Source organism: Podarcis liolepis (genome assembly GCF_965112155.1).
Source record: "Podarcis liolepis genome assembly, chromosome: 1".
Taxonomy (NCBI): Eukaryota; Metazoa; Chordata; class Lepidosauria; order Squamata; family Lacertidae; genus Podarcis; species Podarcis liolepis.
This window is the reverse complement of record NC_139554.1, coordinates 131,844,240-131,865,201: the sequence shown is the minus strand read 5'-3', so window position 1 is coordinate 131,865,201 and position 20,962 is coordinate 131,844,240. Positions and strand designations below refer to the sequence as shown.

The window sequence follows — 20,962 nt, the reverse complement described above, 5'->3', positions numbered from 1 at the left end:
ATGTTCTCCATCCTTCCATCCTCCCCCTGGCCCCCCACCCTGGCCTTAACTAGAGAGTCAGTGTGATGCTTGAGCAGCTTGGAGGAAAAGCGGAATACAGTGGTACCTCTGCTTACGTACTTAATTTGTTCCGGAGGTCCGTTCTTAACCTGAAACTGTTCTGAAGCACCACTTTAGCTAATGGGGCCTCCTGCTGCTTCTGCGCCGCCAGAGCACGATTTCTGTTCTCATCCTGAAGCAAAGTTCTTAACCCGAGGTAATATTTCTGGGTTAGTGGAGTCTGTAACCTGAAGTGTATGTAACCTGAAGCGTATGTAACCCGAGGTGCCACTGTATAAATGAAATAAGCATAAGGAAATAACTACCGTATTTTTTGCACCATAGGACGCACCGGACAATAGGACGCACTTTGTTTTAGAGGGGGTGCACTGACCCCTCTCGCTCTCCAGGCTTCAGGTTCCTTTCGACCTGCTCTTTGGGGCTGGCGGGGGGAAGCCCACCACCAGCCCCAAAGAGCAGGTCAGGGAGCAGCGGAAAGGCGCAGCGGAGAGGCTCCTGCCATAGCCGCGCGTCACCTCTCCAGCCGAGAGAGGGTCGCGGGGGGCTGCTTTAGCCCCACGCACGCGCTCTCCCGGCTGGAGAGGTGACACGGGGCTGTAGAGGTTCCTGCCATAACCGCGCGTCACCTCTCCAGCCGGGAGAGGGTCGTGGGGCTATGCCGTCTTCGCTCCATAGGACGCACACACATATCCCCTTCATTTTTGAAGGGGAAAAAGTGCGTCCTATAGAGCGAAAAACACGGTACTTGTTGATATCCGTCTGTCTCGAGAGGCAATGGAGTTTGCACGTGCAGGGGTGAAGTCAAACCACTACATTAGCAGCACCAAAGTGACTTTCTTGGGGTGCAAGCCTGGGCAGCGTATATGGAGGTCCTGGGATGCCCAGATAAGACCCACCTTTCGGCCTCGTTGATTTGGGCCTGCCTGGTGTTTTTACATGAGTAGAATGTGTCCTTTTATTTAAAATGCATCTCTGGGTTATTTGTGGGGCATAGGAATTCGTTCATATTTTCCCCCAAAATATAGTCCAGCCCACCACAAGGTCTGAGGGACAGTGGACCGGCTCCCTGCTGAAAAAGTTTGCTGACCCCTGGAGCCTTAGCCTTTCCTTTTCCCGAAGATATCCTGCAAGGCAGCTGAGGTTTAGGATCCGAGTTTTCCTTCTCCTCAGTGGGCTCGCTTCCCAGGTTGAGTAGCCTACCTGCTAGACCCATCGGCTGCCTTCACTTGGTTTAGCTGGCCAGTTGAAGCCGTTTCCTGGGTGCGGCTGCCGTCATGTGCTTACAGCTTGAGAGCCAGTGTGGTGTAGTGGTTAAGAGCAGTAGTCACGTAATCTGGGAAACCGGGTTCGTGTCTCCGCTCCTCCACATGCAGCTGCTGGGTGACCTTGGGCCAGTCACACTTCTGTGAAGTCTCTCAGCCTCACTCACCTCACAGAGTGTTTTTTGTGGGGGAGGAAGGGAAAGGAGAATGTTAGCCGCTTTGAGACTCCTGAAGGGGAGTGAAAGGCGGGATATCAAATCCAAACTCTTCTAGAAACCACAGGTGAGAGCTGAGTGCAGGGTGGGGACCAAAGCTGGAAAAACTTCCACAGAAGGAGCACAACATGCCCCTCACCACAGAGGCACTACTCTTTCAATACCCCATACACCCAAAGGTATGAGGGATGCGGGTGGCGCTGTGGTCTAAACCACTGAGCCTCTTGGGCTTGCAGATCAAAAGGTTGGCGGTTCGAATCCGTGTGACGGGGTGAGCTCCCGTTGCTCTGTCCCAGCTCCTGCCAACCTAGCAGTTCGAAAGCACACCAGTGCAAGTAGATAAATAGGTACCACTGCGGCGGGAAGGTAAACGGCATTTCTGTGCCCTGTAGTTTCCATCACGGTGTTCCAGGAGCGATTTAGTCCTGCTGGCCACATGACCCGGAAAGCTGTCTGTGGACAAATGCCGGCTCCCTTGATCTGAAAGCGAGATGAGCGCCGCACCCCATAATTTCCTTTGACTGAACTTAAGCATCCTGGGGTCCCTTACCTTTTACCTTATTGCATCCCAAGGAAATAAGGTAACCAAGTAACCTGGTTCCTCTCTAGACTAGGGTTTGAAAATACGGTTCAAAGTGCACATGCAAATTCTGGTTAAGAGTGAACCAGTTTAGTAAAGGTAAAGGGACCCCTGACCATTAGGTCCAGTCGTGGCCGACTCTGGGGTTTCGGCACTCATCTTGCTCTATTGGCTGAGGGAGCCGGCATACAGCTTCATGTGACCAGCATGACTAAGCCGCTTCTGACGAACCAGAGCAGCGCATGGAAACGCCGTTTACCTTCCCGCTGGAGTGGTACCTATTTATCTACTTGCACTTTGACATGCTTTCGAACTGCTAGGTTGGCAGGAGCAGGGACCGAGCAACGGGAGCTCACCCCGCCGCGGGGATTTGAACCGCCGACCTTCTGATCAGCAAGTCCTAGGCTCTGTGGTTTAACCCACAGCGCCACCCGCGTGATTTAAAAGATCAGGGTGTTATATTTGCATGGGCCAAATGCATTCAAGAGGTCCGTCGAAACAGTACATAATGCACCCCCACAATTCTATTATCAACACCATGCTTTGAGAGGTGTGGATTGGAGGAGATCAGAATTGCCAGATTTTTGGCATTCTCCTCCTATGTTTCTGTGGACAGTGACTGTTTCCTATCTCCATATTTTGCATTTCTTGAGACGACATCTGGAAAGGAGGAAAAATATCCCCCAATCCTAGTTATTTCCTTCTGGAAAAAAGGGGCCCTTTATTTGTTACAGCCATTGTGTTAACTTGCTGGTTAGTGAGATGTTTGCTCCAGCCTTTATTGTCTCCGGCCTGCAGATTGACTGTTTAACACGCCTGTTCCCATTTATTCTTATCTCCCGTTTTTAACAGCTGTTTTTAAATGCTAACAGTCAGGTGGCAGACAAGACTGAGAAAGACCTTGCCAACAAATTACTGACAGAAATGAATCAGGAACAGGTATCTTTGAGTTGAAGCTGAGGCGCAGTGGCAATCGGTTGAACGAGACCTTTCCTGTACTTCACCTCTGAAACACCTTCCTTGTCCCTAAGATTTAGTTTGTCTTGACTAACCGAAAAACACAAGCTAGGTTTAAAGGCGCTTCAAGGCTTAAGCATTCCACAATCCGTATTAAGGTGGTGCCGTTATTAGGCCAACAAAAACGTCAAAGCATTTGATACGTACAATATTTGTCGCGTTTTAATTTTTTAAACTGAGGAAGGTGAAGTCCAGGAATAGAACTCCAGTTTCAAAACTACCAACTTGGTGATTTCGTTTTATTTTAGTCCTTTCTTTCTTTCTTTCTTTCTTTCTTTCTTTCTTTCTTTCTTTCTTTCTTTCTTTTCTTCCCCCACCCTCGTCCATTCATCTTTCTAAGCGCTGTGGTGTATTTGGGCTTTTAGGGTTTTGTCAAATCTGTGCGATTGGATGTGATGTCTTGATTCTGTTGCAAAAAATAATGATGAAATAAAAATAAAACCAATCATTGTTCACGGTACAATGGACAGACTGAATTTGGGAGGTGGGGAGCAATTGGTGGCTTAATTTTTTAAAATGTTTTCCATCATGAGAGAATGCAAAATGCCAGATCTTACCTCATGACTTCTTTAGAAATGGTAGGAGCTTTGATAACAGATAGGTTCTTGTACAGAACGACTGAAACAGGTGAAAACAAGACACTTGCCTGCACCCCCGTTCTGTCTAAATTAATCTGCTAATAAGTCAGCATGGTGATCACTGCCTAAGAGCTAATTCAGCTAACAACCTTTGTTTATTTTTATTTTTAAAAACTCCTGTTTGTTTTTGTGCACTCCAGATGAAATGCCCTTTATACACACAGTCTTACTGTGCAGATTCACAAGCGGATTTGGATGACAAAATATTTCTAGTTTCTCAAACAGAAAAAAATACCCCCCCCCATTTGGCAGAACAAAAAAGCGTTGTGACTCTTTCGAGGCGAGAGACTAGTGATGCCCCTTGCATGGAAAGCGCTATGGGGTTAACAAATTATCGAATTATCGTGAAACTATGCAGGCGCAATTAAGAATCTGTTTAAGAAGATGTCATGTGCTGGAGCATGGACTGAGACTAACTATTGATTACCCGCATGGCCAGGAAGCTGGCTAGATATGCCTAGGCTAGCCTTGTTCGTTCCTCCCTCTTGAGATTGTCCATTAAAAGCATGGAGAAAATGTCAGTCCAACCGTCTTCCTGGGTATGTGTGAATCCTTCTTTCCTCCTCCTCCTTTCTCTTGAGATATCTGCCTACCCTTCTCTCGCGTCCTCTCTCTTGTAGGTTGTGGTGTCATAAAATCCATGCCTTTGAGGGGGTTTTGGGGCACAGGGGGGCGTTGGGGAGATGATTGGGAAGCATGCGAATGAAATTGTTCACGCTAACACGAAAGAACGGGGTGGGCTGTTTGCCTCCAAGGTGCCAGTGGTTCACTCGACTGTCCGTAACGCCTTGTGTCTTTTTGCTGCTCATAGGTATTTCAGGGACAGCTAGACTGCTTGGCGGTATCAGCCATCCGAGCCCTTACAGCTGTGATGCACAAATCTCCCGCTGCTAAGGTAAGCAAAACTTCCTCGGAGCAGTTGCCGCCCTAATAATAATAATAATAATAATAATAATAATAATAATAATAATAATAATAATAATTTATTATTTGTACCCCGCTCATCTGGCTGGGTTTCCCCAGCCACTCTGGGCGGCTTCCACAAAGACCAAAAATAAACTAAGATGTCACACATTAAAAACTTCCCTGAACAGGGCTGCCTTAAGATGTCTTCTAAATGGCAGGTAGTTGTTCTGAAAAGTATTTGCGATGATCAAATTACGTTTGTAGGACTATAAGAAGTTCTGTGAGGAGTAATTTAAGAAATATTGTAAAAATGGAAAGGAAGAAATGATTTGTTGGAAAATGGAAAGGCAATATTAAGTTAAGAATTGCAGGAGAAATAATTAAGACGGAAGGCTATCAGAGATGCTGAAGGAAGTACAAATAAGGATATATGTATAATAATTTGTGTGGTATGTCTTAAAATTTTTGTATGCTAAAATTAATAAAAAATAAAAAAAAAAAAAAATGTCAGGTGGTTGTTTGTCTCTTTGACATCTGGTGGGAGGGCGTTCCACAGGGCGGGCGCCACTACCGAGAAGGCCCTCTGCCTGGTTCCCTGTAGCTTTGCTTCTCGCAATGAGGGAACCGCCAGAAGACCCTCGGCGCTGGACCTCAGCGTCCGGGCAGAATGATGGGGGTGGAGACGCTCCTTCAGGTATACAGGACCGAGGCCGTTTAGGGCTTTAAAGGTCAACACCAACACTTTGAATTGTGCTTGGAAACGTACTGGGAGCCAATGTAGGTCTTTCAAGACCGGTGTTATGTGGTCCCAGCGGCCACTCCCAGTCACCAGTCTAGCTGCCGCATTCTGGATTAGTTGTAGTTTCTGAGTTACCTTCAAAGGTAGCCCCACATAGAGCGCATTGCAGTAGTCCAAGCGAGAGATAACCAGAGCATGCACCACTCTGGCAAGACAGTCCGCGGGCATGTAGGGTCTCAGCCTGCATACCAGATGGAGCTGGTAGACAGCTGCCCTGGACACAGAATTGACCTGTGCCTCCATGGACAGCTGTGAGTCCAAAATGACTCCCAGGCTGCACACCTGGTCCTTCAGGGGCACAGTTACCCCATTCAGGACCAGGGAGTCCTCCACACCAGCCTGCCCCCTGTCCCCCAAAAACAGTACTTCTGTCTTGTCAGGATTCAACCGCAATCCCAAGCTTTCTCTGTCATTATACTGACAGTTCTTTTTAGGGCAGTGATTATTTGACTGGAAAGGATCTCAGAGAGTGCAGCCGGCTATATTTCACATCCCTGACAAGTGAATGTTGTTTTTATTTTGATTATATATATTTTTTGCTTTCATATTTTATGTTTATATTTTGAGACCTCCGGGTGTAGGGCAGTACAGTCGTACCTTGGAAGTCAACCCGGGTCTGTTCGACTTCCAAAACGTTCGGGAATCAAAGCGTGGCTTCTCATTGGCTACAGGAAGCTCCTGCAGCCAGTCGGAAGTCACGGAAGCCCTGTCGGACGTTTGGGTTCCAAAGAACGTTTGCAAACCAGAACACTCATTTCCAGGTTTGCGGCGTTCAGGAGCCAAAATTTTTGACTTGCAAGGCTTTTGGGATCCAAGGTACGACTGTATAATAATGATAATAATAATAATAATAATAATAATAATAATAATAATAATAATAATAATAATAATAATGTGTTGTATGCCACAGAGGCTGTCCCGCTCAGGCCTGATCCTGCACCTTTAGCAGAATGTGTTGGTAGCGTGCTAAGAGGACTAGAATTGGCTGCATCCCTTCAGGTGGTGGGTCGGCAGGTGGTGGAAGAGAGAAATCACATTTTTTAAATGCCCCCTACCTTAAAAACTCTATACAGTTGAAACACCATTGCAGAGGCAAAAGGGGGCATGGTTAGAATATTTCTCCCCAATATTGGAGTGTTGTCTTTGCAGGGATTTCTGTTGTTTTCACGTGCTTTTCGAAGTACAGTGGTACCTCGGGTTAAGTACTTAATTCGTTCCGGAGGTCTGTACTTAACCTGAAACCGTTTTTAACCTGAAGCACCACTTTAGCTAATGGGGCCTCCTGCTGCTGCCACACCGCCAGAGTACGATTTCTGTTCTCATCCTGAAGCAAAGTTCTTAACCTGAAGCACTATTTCTTGGTGAGCGGAGTCTGTAACCTGAAGCGTATGTAACCTGAGGTACACCTGTAGCGTTGCTCACTTGTAGTCACAAGGGATTCAGTTCAAATTCCTGCCTTTTTCTGCCGCACCTTGTAGGCCCAGCCTTAGCCAGCATTTAGCAAATAGAACCACTTGTGCAACCATGCATTTCACGGAGGAGAAGGCTGTTGGTTCACTATGTGGGCTGAATTTTATTTGAGGATTGTGGAACATCAACTCATTGCTCTTGGTTTTCATACTGGGTGTTGCTACCTAGATACTGTGGCCTGTTTTGCTCCAGATTTTTTTTTGGGGGGGAGCATACCGTTACCTTGTAATTTGTATTGTTTGGTAGGATGATCTTCAGCTTAAAGAAATGTCCATATCTCTGCGAACAGTACGCTGCTTATATGCAATGTTAATTTTACCCCCTCAGGAGGTGTTTAAGGAGCGGATCGGTTATGCACATATATTTGAGGTCCTAAAATCTATGGGTCAGCCGTCACGGGAACTGCTTGAAGAACTTTTGAACATGGTGAGACATCTGCTTGTTATGCAAATTTCTAAAATAGGGTCAGGCTGTAAAGTCGGTTGCAGCCAAAGCAACAGAAGATTCTTGGTAGCAGAGCCTAACAGATTTACTGTACCATAAGCTTTTTATGACCTAAAGTCCCATTTTGTCCTATGCTTGAAACCATTTGCCACACACTTGCTACACACATGCATATACAGTGGTACCTCGGGTTAAGTACTTAATTCGTTCCGGAGGTCCGTACTTAACCTGAAACTGTTCTTAACCTGAAGCACCACTTTAGCTAATGGGGCCTCCTGCTGCCGCCGCGCCACCAGAGCACAATTTCTGTTCTCATCCTGAAGCAAAGTTCTTAACCTGAAGCACTGTTTCTGGGTTAGTGGAGTCTGTAACCTGAAACGCGTATGTAACCTGAAGCGTATGTAACCTGAGGTACCACTGTATACATGTGAGTGTAGAGAAAACAAGGCAGTGTTAGGTTCATGGTGTTTCTTTGCAAAGTCAAAATGCACACAAAAGGAAACAGTGACCAATTCTTGTTTCTTGTTGTGTATACATACGGCTGTAGATAGAAATGCCCCAGATCCTTTTGATTTCATTTATACTTAATATTCTCTCTCTCTCTCTCTCTCTCTCTCTCTCTCTCTCTCTGTAATACACGCCCACATATACCGTATTTTTTGCTCTATAAGACTCACCTTTTTCCTCCTAAAAAGTAAGGGGAAATGTGTGTGCGTCTTATGGAGCGAATGCAGGCTGCGCAGCTATCCCAGAAGCCAGAACAGCAAGAGGGATCGCTGCTTTCATTGCGCAGCGATCCCTCTTGCAGTTCTGGCTTCTGAGATTCAGAATATTTTTTTTTCTTGTTTTCCTCCTCCAAAAACTAGGTGCGTCTTGTGGTCTGGTGCGTCTTATGGAGCGAAAAATACGGTATATTGTGGAAATGAGCTTTAATTGGCAAATAAATTACTATCCAATAATTTCTAGAGCCCAAGTTACTCTGTTTCAGCAGAAATCTTTGTGGCACGTGAAAGAGACGCTGGCTTTATGTTAGCATAAGCGCTTGTCTAGTGCCATTCGCTCGTGGCCTCCATGAAAGTCAGTGGCAGCCTTATGCCACGCAAAAATCTGCTGGTCTTTCAGGTGCCACAAACTCTCCTGTTGCTGCTGTTGCCGCTGTTCTTGTTAGCTTCTGGTAACCATTCCGTTTCCTTTCCACAAAGGCCGTTGAAGGTGAGCACGCATCTGTTGGGATGCTGGGCATAAGCAACGTCCAGCCCTTGTTGTTGTTGATTCAGTGGCTCCCAGATCTCGAGTCGCACGATCTCCAGGTCTTCATCTCAAGCTTGCTGAAGCGAATTTGCTGCATCAACCGGCAGAGCCGGGCCGTCTGTGTCAATACGAACATGGTCCTCCGCATCGTGGAGACCCTCGGCCAACACACCCTGCTTCACGGAGCCTGCGCCGAGAACCTGATTGTCCTCTTGGGCTCTCTGGGGAGCCAGTCGATGAGCTCCGAAGAACTCCACCAGCTCATTCGGCTGCTGAGGACTAAGGACCCCAAACAGACGCACCCTTACGTTGTCCCGGTGATGCGCGCAATTCTGACGATGGCTCGGAAGCAGGGCCTGGATAGCGCCTTGCAATATTTCGACCTCTCCCACAGCATGGCGGGCATCGCCGTCCCCCCTATTCACAAGTGGCCGGGTTCTGCCTTTGCTTTCAGCGCTTGGCTGTGCCTGGACCAGGAACAAACGACCCCTGGTGCCAGCGGCAAGGGGCCCAAGAGGAAACAGCTCTACAGGTATGGCGACTGCCATGGCAGGAAAGAGGGGGAATCCCCAGATCTGTGGCAATTGGCAAGCAAGCTGAGGTTCACGAGCTTTTTTGATGCCCCTTAGCACAGCCGCTTGCTTGACTTCCTCTACATGGCAACATAGCCATGTTTCAATCAACCCCTTTGCACAGCCGATTAACGTTAAGGAGGAAGCTTGTTGTGGGTTTTGGAAGGCGGGGGAGAGTGGGAAAGCTTTGTAAATAATAATAATAATAATAATAATAATAATAATAATAATAATAATAATAATAAAAAATTATTATTTGTACCCTGCCCATCTGGCTGGGTTTCCCCAGCCACTCTGGGCGGCTTCCACAGAGACCAAAAATGCACTAAAATGTCACACATTAAAAACTTCCCTGAACAGCGCTGCCTTAAGATGTCTTCTGAATGTCAGGTAGTTGTTTATCGCTTTGACATCTGATGGGAGGGCGTTCCACAGGGCGGGCGCCACTACCGAGAAGGCCCTCTGCCTGGTTCCCTATAGCTTTGCTTCTCGCCATGAGGGAACCGCCAGAAGGCCCTCGGTGCTGGACCTCAGCGTCCGGGCAGAACGATGGGGGTGGAGACGCTCCTTCAGGTATACTGGGCCGAGGCCAGCTGTGTACAGCTGTGTACTGGACACAGGCCAGCTGTGTACAGTGGTACCTCGGGTTAAGAACTTAATTCGTTCTAGAGGTCTGTTCTTAACCTGAAACTGTTCTTAACCTGAAGCACTACTTTAGCTAATGGGGCTTCCCACTGCTGCTGCAGGATGTTCTCATCCTGAAGCAAAGTTCTTAACCCGAGGTACTATTTCTGGGTTAGCGGAGTCTGTAACCTGAAGCGTCTGTAACCCGAGGTACCACTGTACCCAGGGCATCAGCATCATCATCATTTTATTATTTATACCCTGCCCATCTGGCTGGGTTTCCCCAGCCACTCTGGGCAGAGCAGTAAAAGCAGAATAAAACATCAAGCATTAAAAACTTCCCTGAACAGGGCTGCCTTCAGATGTCTTCTAAATGTGAGGTAGTTGTTTATCTCTTTGACATCTGATGGGAGGGTGTTCACAAGGCGGGCACCACTACCGAGAAGGCCCTCTGCCTCGTTCCCTGTAACTTCAATTCTCACAGTGAGGGAACTGCCAGAAGGCCCTCGGCGCTGGACCTCAGCGTCCGGGCAGAATGATGGGGGTGGAGACACTCCTTCAGGTATACTGGACCGAGGTGGGTACTAAGAGGAGGAATGCTTAGGAAAGTGTGTATGCTTGGAGGAAAAAAAGGACATGACTGGTGTGCATGTGCACATTTGCATGATTTGAAACTGTTGTTTCAGAAAGGAGTTAGGGCCGAACCTCAGCCTTCCCTCCCTCTCCCCTTCCTCCATGCCAGATTCACTCTCTGCTCTCTGTGTCGGTCTTTTTGTTTGTGGGGGGCACCACTGTGCCCCCCCAAGAAAACCATGGGAATTATAGTTTACCCCTCACAGAATTAGCAAACTATAGTCCCTGGGAATCTTTTTGGGAAGAAAATAAGCTTTAAATGTGCTTTTGACATATGGTGCTTATGCAGCCTCAGTGAAATAGTGCTGGGAAATGATTTCTGTGCTCCAGGGGATTTCAGAAGCAGGTAGAAGAGGCCTCTCAAGACTTTTATCAACAAAGCTGATCTCTTTTGCAGCATAATATTTAATGCTGTACTGTTTTTAACATTTGATTGGGAGCCGCCCAGAGTGGCTGGGGAAACTCAGCCAGATGGGCGGGGTATAAATAAATAAATAAATAAATAAATTAATAATAATAATAATAATAATAATAATAATAATAAATAATAATAATAACAATCTTATTATTTATTATATTATTTATTATATTAATAAATATTATATTATTTATTGTTATTTATTATTTATCGTGCAAATCATCATCATCATCTTATAGTTTAAGATAGTTTATCAGCAGCCCAACCTTCTGTAAAGTACACACAAATATATTTATTTTTAAAGGTCCTTTAGGGGAGGTTGATAGGAGCACAGTGTGTCAGTCTGTTTTTTTAGGTGGCACCACTGTGGCTTCCCCTGCAGAAAAATACTTCCTTTCCAAGCAATTCCAATGATCAGTAACATACTGGAAGGGTGAGGGCATCGGCCAGCCTTCGACAGAGCCTTCGTTTCGTCTGTCTGGCAATGGCCAGCCAGCCAGTCAGGATGCTGTTGTCTGCATAAAGAAGGGTGTTATGATCGGTGCTTGGAATTCATCTATGCAGGACATAGTTTTTGCTGGCTCTCATGTGTCGTTTTTATAGGGCAGGCCGTGGAGAGTGACAGTGACTTGGTCTCTCTGTGGAGATCTCTTAGGTAAAAGAAAAGGTAAAGGACCCCTGTATGGTTAAGTCCAGTCAAAGGTGACTATGGGGTTGCGGCACCCGACTTGCTTTCAAGCCGAGGGAGTTGGAGTTTGTCCACAGACAGCTTTTCCAGGGCATGGGGCCAGCATGACTAAGCCACTTCTGGCGCAACGGAAGCCAGAGCGCATGGAAATGCCGTTTTCCTTCCTGCCGGAGTGGTGCCTATTTATCTACTAGCACTGGCGTGCTTTCGAACTGCTAGGTTGGCAGGAGTTGGGACAGAGCAACAGGAGCTCACCTCGTTGTAGAGATTCGAACCGCTGACCTTCTGATCGGCAAGCCCAAGAGGCTCAGTGGTTTAGACCACAGCGCCATCTCTTAGATTGCAGGGCCAATAGGAGCAAGGTCATTTGAACTTCCTTCCCTGCCACTGTGCTTCTAATGCAGCCAAAATCCCTGCTTTTGGAAGCAAGATGAGCTGGGAGGTCTTCTGTATTGCTGGTTTCGGGGTCCGGCCAGTTTGCATGGGGGTCCGATAACGACATACCTGAGTCCTAAAAAGTCACCGAAACTGGTATATAATATAATAACTTCTAAAAAACATATAATTCCAGCTTGAAATGTAAAGGGAACTTCCTTTTTGATTACACTGAAATGAAATAGCCAGTGATTGTGTTAAGTACTACTGTAGATAGTAATATTTTTTAAAAAAACAACAACAAAACTTCACTGGCTATTTCATTTCAGTGTAAAGTACTACTGTAGATAGTAATCTTTTTTTTAAAAAAACAACAACCCACAACAAAAAAACCTGACTGCGACCCATTTTCATGTTTTCTCTGACAACACTACAGTGGTACCTCGGGTTAAGTACTTAATTTGTTCCGGAGGTCCGTTCTTAACCTGAAACTGTTCTTAACCTGAAGCACCACTTTAGCTAATGGGGCTTCCTGCTGCCGCCGCACCGCCAGAGCACAATTTCTGTTCTTATCCTGAAGCAAAGTTCTTAACCTGAAGCACTGTTTCTGGGTTAGCGGAGTCTGGAACCTGAAGCGTATGTAACCTGAAGCGCATGTAACCTGAGGTACCACTGTACTGTTGTCTATGCCTGGGATTTAACATAGTGTTGGTGAAGATTGCCACCTATTGAAATACATACTGTATACTCAGTTCACTGTGTATTTAAAAGAACAATTTCCCAAATAATCTTGGCTTAAGTCTGCTTAATTTCCGAGGTTGTCTAATGGAAGTTCAGCACAAAGTGAAATTACCTTTGATGACCGCTAGTGTTTAGAAAGGAAACCCGCATTCTTCCCACAGTGAAATTATAGACAGGCGGCCAGAGCTGAGTAGTAGAGTCATCCGGTACCTTGTAAGTAGAAGGACACTGCCAGGTATTTAGAAGCATTAAACATTGCTAGATAACAGGAAGGATTTAAGTGGCTAGGTAGTTAGTTCAGTGCTTAGCAATCGGAAGGCATGGAAGGCCGATTTGTGATTTGAGGACCCGATCCCCGCTTAGGGGAATAAAGACACGTGGACACAGTGTATAAGGTTAATGGGCAAGAAAAGGCCACAACTTTATTGATTACAGCATGTGAGAAGGCTTTGGCTTAGGCACTGGACCACGGAATATTTGACTCCACCCACTCGGAGAGGGGTGAGTCTGAAGAGGAGTTAACCACCAGACGGGGGAGCCTGTTGATGCTAATACAACTATAGGCTCTCTCCTGATGTCACCGAGGGTTGTGCCATGGCCCCCCGCCACACAGGGCATCGGACAGGATCCACGACCGCCGGATTCCTTTAACGGAATACCCAAAAGTGAAGGGGTAGGCGATGGCCACACCTTGCCCTTCCACACACCAACAACACATTCCAATGCCTAACCGCCAAATACCAAGAAAGTTGTGGCGATTGCTACGAGGTAGGCGGAAAAAACCAAAAGGCCGGTGCCAATTTGCCAGTTGGAAAAAATTCCTACCAGGTCCCCTGGGCAACCTGGGCGACCAACCATATGTCCATAGCAAGGTCATGAGAAGAGCTAAGCCTTAAAGGGAGTGGTGGGTGGGTGACTCGAGGCAAAAGGTGGCAGGATGGCTGGCGCGGCTGCATTTGAGCAACAAACCATGCCCCCACCAAGGCCACCAGTTGGGTGCTCAACCGGGGGCATGGCACGCCAGCCATGTGAGTGGAGCAGGGGGCAGAACGCCCCCTGCATGATGCGGGAATCGTCTCCCTCCCGCTCACAACACCTCCCCTCCGGAAGGAGGAGAGGCCTTAGCAGACTGCCTCGGCCTTTGAGGGTTTCTTCTCATTAGAAACAGTAGCCTATGTTCTACTATGGTGCAGATTTTTAAATATGTTTATAAGGTCCTAATTTATCTCCTCGCTACTTTCTCTACACTTGGGGAACTCAGCTGAATTTTCTGTTTCACTTTTGATGGCGGAGGGCAGACTTAAGATTACAGAAACTGTAGCTAAGTTTCTCACTGTAGTCATCAAAACAAGACAATGACCGGTAAAGGGAAGATAAGCTCTGAGTCAAGACTATCTGTATTCTCAAATGATTTTTGATCCTAGATTTTCTTATCCTTTTATTTAAAAGGTGCAATCTTTGGGGATGTATATTGTATTCCCCCCCTCTTCTGTGGCTGTCTTGATAACCTTTATATGATGTTTATGGTCCATAGAACACGTAAACTAAGCTACCTATAGAATTTCAGACAGCCTCAGTTAAACAGCATTTTGCATAGCTCTGCTACGAGAGAGCTCCTCTCAGAATTGGTTCCATGCTGAAATTGGTAGAATCTGAGAGATATCAAAATGACATGGTCTGCCTGGAAAGATAAGTACGCTCAGATCTAAGATTGCCCTTCCATCTGAAATAATCAGCCTAGCTTCAAATGAGCTTGGGGGGCCACAGTCCTTGTAGAGACAATTCTCACTCATTGCAAAAGAAATGTTTATTATTATCTGCCAATGTGTGCCTCCGAAGAGCTGACCATATTCATTAAATATATATCTATCTATCTGTAGCTTTTTTACAGGCAACGGAACAGGGTTTGAGGCATTTATTACGTGTTCAGGAATGCTAGTGGTTGCCGTGTGTACGAAGAAGGAATATGCGACCGTGATGCTATCAGATCATTGCTTCTGTGATTCTCTTTGGGTAAGAGAGACTGTTTCAGCTGACCTTGTTGTAATGCAATAAAAAGGTAAAGGGACCCCTGACCATTAGCTCCAGTCGTGGCCGACTCTGGGGTTGCGGTGCTCATCACGCTTAATTGGCCGAGAGAGCCGGCGTACAGCTTCCGGGTCATGTGGCCAGCATGACTAAGCCGCTTCTGGCGAACCAGAGCAGCGCACGGAAACGCCGTTTATCTTCCCGCCAGAGTGATACCTATTTATTTGCAATTGACGTGCTTTTGAACTGCTAGGTTGGCAGGAGCAGGGACTGAGCAACAGGAGCTCACCCCATCACGGGGATTCGAACTGCCAACCTTCTGATCGGCAAGTCCTAGGCTCTGTGGTTTAACCCACAGCGCCACCCGCATCCCTGTAATGCAATGGGACCCTTTTAAAAAGTGGACTTGGCTCTCTGTTGGTAGGCACTGGGAATTCCCTGTCAGGATAAGATAACTGACCAAGTTCAAATGACCGGTTTTCGGGTTAATGCACAAAACCTTTCCCCGGATTCTCCATTCTCATGCCATCCCTTCCTTCCTATGTTCTTGGCATAGTGCAATTAAACCCATAAGTCTTCAATTAACCATAGTTCCCAACGATATCCAACTGGAAAACTATGATCATTGGGTTTGGAGCGACATAAACCAGCTTTGGACCATGTTTTGAGATGCTGACTTGCTCCAGACTTGGCTCAGATGTAACAGGAAACCATGGTTTATTATAGCTTGCCGTTTTTTTGTTTATTTCGTAGTCGAAGACTGCATGTATGGACACAAAACTCATTCATATCTTGCCTTCTTAAGCAAAGATATTATCATCTGAAGGCAGTCATGATGTAAAGATGTAATGACGTTCTTGCCATCCCCAAGTCTCACTAATCTAGTCTGTGTAGGTCACAATTTGGGGTGTCTGACTGTTGTTAAATCTGATTAAGATGAACCCATGGAGGCTCCTAAACTTTATTGCATTTCTTAGGTTTAATCAGTTCTCTAAAGGGTGCTTAGGAGTGTCTCTGCACGCGTTGTACCAATGATTTACAATGCTCGGATGGAGCAACATTCCTGGGTATAGGAAAGGTGAGAGGAATTTGAGCATGATAGGATAGAGATGCAAGACTTGCTCCTCAGTGAGCACTACCGTATTTTTCGCTCTATAGGATGCACCAGAGAATAAGACGCACCTAGTTTTGGGGGGAGGAAAACAAGAAGAAGAAAAATTTGAATCCCAGAAGCCAGAACAGCAAGAGGGATCTGGCTTCTGGGATACTGTGGGGCTGTTCTGGCTTCTTGGATAACAGCGCCAAGCATCTTCAGGGCAGCGGGATGAAGGCTCCCCCTGCCCGGAAGAGGCTAAGGCACCTCGCTGAAGGGGCGCTGTGCGGTTCTCCCTCTTTGTGCAGCACCACTCCTTCGCAGGAGAGGTGCTGCGCAGAGAGGGAGAACTGCGCAGCACCCCTTCAAGTGAAGCTGGAGAAGGAACAGAAGGAGACCCTTCTGTTCCTCCTCTGGCTTCCAGGACAGGCGCCTCGCTGAAGCTTTCCGCTGCTCCCCGCAGCTTGTGGGATTGGCGGTGGGGAAAGCTGAGCTTCCCTCCCTGTGCTTGTGGGGCTGGCAGGGGAAGCCCGGGTTCCCCGCCCCCAGCCCCAGGGACCACACATTCGCTCCATAAGACGTACAGACATTTCCCCTTAGATTTTAAGAGGGGAAAAGTGCGTCTTATGGAGCAAAAAATACGGTACGTCTCTCTAAGACCAATGAGAAAATCTAGGTCTGTTCCTAGTGATCTGATAAGTCATAGAATCATAGAATCATAGAGTTGGAATAGATTGTTTATTTTATTTCTTTCATGGTGTTTGGAGATGGATGCATATAGATAGATAATGCTCCTGGATGCAAAATCTAGCAACAATTAGCCACTTGTAACTTCTCCATAGAATTAATAATGATGATGACTAAACAATATTATCATTTTTTTTCCAACAGCACAACATAAGCATTGTTCATATGCCGGGGAAGAGGCCCTTCGGTCAAAGCCTTGTATATATTTATGTGAATGGACAGCAGAAGATCTCGGCGCCCCTCAGATTTCCTGCCATGAATGAAGTAAGTCTGTGCTTTTGTCACACGTCACTTTCCCCCTGCATAGAATATGGACCTTTAGCTTTCATTGTGGATGCATAAAGAAAAAAACTATGCAACAAGTGAGTTTGTCACATCAGCTTTTGCTCTAAACTGGATAGTCAAGGAAGATTCTCCAAAATTGATTGAGGTTGAATCCTGACAAGACAGAAGTACTGTTTTGGGGGGACAGGGTGTGGGGGATTCCCTGGTCCTGAATGGGGTAACTGTGCCCCTGAAGGACCAGGTGCGCAGCCTGGGAGTCATTTTGGACTCACAGCTGTCCATGGAGGCACAGGTTAATTCTGTGTCCAGGGCAGCTGTCTACCAGCTCCACCTGGTACGCAGGCTAAGACCCTACCTGCCCGCAGACTGTCTTGCCAGAGTGGTGCATGCTCTAGTTATCTCCCGCTTGGACTACTGTAACGCGCTCTACAGGGAGCCAGGCAGAGGGCCTTCTCGGTAGTGGCGCTTGCCCTGTGGAATGCCCTCCCAGCAGATGTCAAAGCAATAAACAACTATTTTACTTTTAAAAGTCATCTGAAGGCAGCCCTCTTTAGGGAAGTTTTTAATGTTTGATGCTGTACTGTTTTTAATATTCAGTTGGAAGCCGCCCAGAGTGGCTGGGGAAACCCAGCCAGATGGGCGGGGTATAAATAATAAATTATTATTATTATTATTATTATTATTATTATTATTATTATTATTATTATTATTATTATTATTATTAAAATGATCAGCATGTTCTGAAAGTGGTAGTGAGATTATTAACCGAAACCTGCAAAGTGTAATACCTTTTATTACACCTGTACACCGATAATTACACTGGCTTCCAATAGGTTGTCAGGCTCAATGACCAGGGGTCATTTACCTTTACCTTTTACCTGTTAGGCTCAACTCAAATCTTGTGGTATTCTGCTCACGGAAGACTGTTTCTTTTTCTCTTCTTTTCCCCCTATTTCAAATGCTTTACTAGATCCAAAACAGTATAGCAAAAACCATCAGTGGCTATTAAAGACAAAATAAAAAAAGCCATTCATTCCTTGATAGATACTTATTTGTTACATCATTTTGTAATAACGTGACCTCTGATCTTCCCATTATGTTCCTGAATTTGATTCCTTAAATACACACTTGACTGTATTTTCTCCATATTGTTTAGCTTACTTAAAATTATATAAAGTCGTCATATTTACATACAGAAACTCAATCAAAGCCTGCCAGCAGATTAATATTTTGACAGTGTTCTTTTACATAGGTAAAGGTAAAGGGACCCCTGACCATTAGGTCCAGTCGCGGACAACTCTGGGGTTGTGGCGCTCATCTCGCTCTGTAGGCCGAGGGAGCCAGCGTTTGTCCGCAGACAGTTTTTCTGGGTCATGTGGCCAGCATGACTAAGCCGCTTCTGGTGAACCAGAGCAGCGCACGGAAATGCCATTTACCTTCCCACCAGAGCGTTACCTATTTATCTACTTGCACTTTGATGTGCTTTCGAAGTGCTAGATTGGCAGGAGCTGGGTCCGAGCAACGGGAGCTCACCCTGTTGCGGGGATTCAAACCGCCGACCTTTTGATCAGCAAGCCCTAGGCTCTGTGGTTTAGACCACAGCGCTACCCATGTCCCCTTTTTTACATAGACTGTGTATATATCCCACTGTTTCAGCAAGTGGAATCTTCTTTGAATGGAAGGGGAAGGAAGTTTTTTCCCCACTTATCTCCCCTTCACCTGCTCTAGAATGGTTGAGGGATGTCATTGAGGAGCTGGGGTAATTGTGTGAGCCATGGGGACCTGCAGGAGAAATGTGAGCATTTGTGAAAATCACCTTCTACCTCCTTCTGTTGACAGACAGAAGTCTTTGCTGCCTTTGAGGAAAGGGGACAGCAATTGGTACAACCTTTTAAACTTTGCAGCAAAATAACCTGACATACCGTATTTTTTGCCCCATAGGACGCACCTAGTTTTTTGGGGAGGAAATAAAGGGAAAAAATCCCCCCCCGGCGCGGGGCTGGCGTGGGGGAAGCCCGAGCTTCCCCCGACCTCAGCCCCGAGAACAGCCTTCTATCCGCAAGCCTAGGGAGCCCGGCGGGAAGTCGCGCCAGTCTCCCCAGGCTTGCGCAGAGTTGCGCGAAGCCCAGGACTGCAGGCAGCTCTGCGCAGCCCTCGGGAGACCGACGGGAAGTCGCGCCGGTCTCCCGAGGGATGCGCAGAGCTTCCTGAAGCCTGCATTCACCCCATAGGATGCACACACATTTCCCCTTCATTTTTGGAGGGGGGGAAAGTGCGTCCTGTAGGGCGAAAAATACGGTAGTAAAAAGGGGGGGTGTGCGCATGAGGTTTAAAGGCTGATAAAGTTTTGTTTATCAATTAAAAGTTTCATTGAGGCTTTCAAATTCCATAGTGGAACACACAAGGAAAAAATAATAAGCACCTGTAAAATAAACCAAAACACAAGAGCTTAAGAGTGTATATCTTTTATACATATGTATCACGAAAGACGACAATCTCTGTTACAGCAAACTTCAAGTTAAAACCGCTGATGTCTCAGTAAAAAGTCGATCCAAACTTTTTTTTGAGAGAGAGTTTGGTCACACTAAAGACCAGCATAAAGTTTTTTATGGCCTTTGACATAAAATTCACACATAATCAATGCTTTTTTTCCCTGGGGGGTGTGCATTTTGTGAATCTAAGTTTGGCCTCGTTGAGGGGCAGTATTTCAATAGGAGTAGGAAAATAAGAGTACCCCTGAACATTTTTTTTTAGAAATTTAGCACCGCTCATAATAGATATGTGTTTGTATGTGTACATATACCTATATGAAATTTTATTAAAGATATTTTACCCTGCCTTTGTATTAAAATGCTTAAGACAGCTTGCAGTCATTTGAAAGACAACTTAAAAAAACAAGAAACAAAAGCCGTAAGTTCATAACCATTGGCAAGAGACAGGAGATAAAACTATTTGAAATTTGCATGCTAAGGAGATTAAAGGTAACACTTGAGAGGCCAAATGTTTGTCAAAAGACCGAGATCTTCACACAGTGATAATTTTGACCCTTTATGGCTATCTGTTTGTATGTGCCAAACTGCATTCAATTTACTAATTTGTGATGTGTGGTTTTTTTTTTTTTGTTTTTTTTTTGGTTTTTGCAACATGGGTGAAATTCTCCAGTCTTTTACTTCATGCTGCATTGGTTCTGCTGGTCAAAGGACAACTACTCCACCACCATCCCAGATCCCAGATCCGCCTTTTTCGTCCCCTGCTCTTCCCCATCGGACGTCGCTGGGTGGTATTCTCAGCCCAGGCAGCTGGAGTGGGCTGCTGGGCAAGCCAGAACACATCACTAAGCTGATCTCGGCAGGAACGCAGGACAGTGAGTGGGGATGCCCTACCTCTCTCGAAGGCCAGCTTGGATCAGTTATCATATTTCATGAAGCGTTGCAGCCTACTCATGTGAAAGCGTTGTATTTGGCAGGTGAGCATTCCGAAGCGCAGTTTGGTTTTTCACATTAAAATTTTACAGAGATCTATCAAGCATTAATAATAATAATAATAAGAAGATTCAAAGGAATCTGCTGGACGTCCTCCTCTTTGTGGGTCCTGTTATTAATCATTTCCTTCTGCATCTTTTAAGGTAAAGTAAAGGGACCCCTGAACATTAGGTCCAGTCGTGGCCGACTCTGGGGTTGCGGCGCTCATCTCGCTTTATTGGCCGAGGGAGCCGGCGTACAGCCTCCGGGTCATGTGGCCAGCATGACTAAGCTGCTTCTGGTGAACCAGAGCAGTGCACGGAAACGCCGTTTCCCTTCCTGCCGGAGTGGTACCTATTTATCTACTTGCACTTTGATGTGCTTTCAAACTGCTAGGTTGGCAGGAGCTAGGACTGAGCAACAGGAGCTCACTCCGTCACGGGGATTCGAACCGCCGACCTTCTGATCGGCAAGTCCTAGGCTCTGTGGTTTAACCCACAGGGCCACCCGTGTCCCTTTCTGCATCTTTTACAATAGTCCAAATCTTTTACATCTCCATTGTATCCATAATTCACCCTTAAACTACAAATGATATTCCAATCCTACTAACGATTTTAACTGTTCACAATGGTCTTTAAGATAAGTTATAAATTTC

At 46.1% G+C, this 20,962-nt stretch overlaps 1 protein-coding gene across 5 annotated transcripts in view; it reads left to right on the top strand.

Annotated features, from left to right (window-relative positions):
* NBEAL1 (neurobeachin like 1) overlaps positions 1-20,962 on the top strand; it is a 152,302-nt gene that overhangs the window by 53,674 nt on the left and 77,666 nt on the right. For 4 of the 5 annotated variants that reach the window (XR_014518537.1, XR_014518538.1, XM_083471490.1 and 1 more), the window contains exons 11-17: positions 2,970-3,056; positions 4,584-4,667; positions 7,275-7,373; positions 8,594-9,174; positions 14,574-14,706; positions 16,706-16,825; positions 20,009-20,312. Coding sequence is in view for 3 of the 5 variants with exons in the window: in XM_083471490.1 (XP_083327616.1) it covers positions 2,970-3,056; positions 4,584-4,667; positions 7,275-7,373; positions 8,594-9,174; positions 14,574-14,706; positions 16,706-16,825; positions 20,009-20,312 (1,408 nt within the window). In the remaining 2 variants the exon portion in view is untranslated. The remainder of the gene's footprint in view (positions 1-2,969; positions 3,057-4,583; positions 4,668-7,274; positions 7,374-8,593; positions 9,175-14,573; positions 14,707-16,705; positions 16,826-20,008; positions 20,313-20,962) is intronic. The other variant, XM_083471492.1, reaches the window with a different exon arrangement.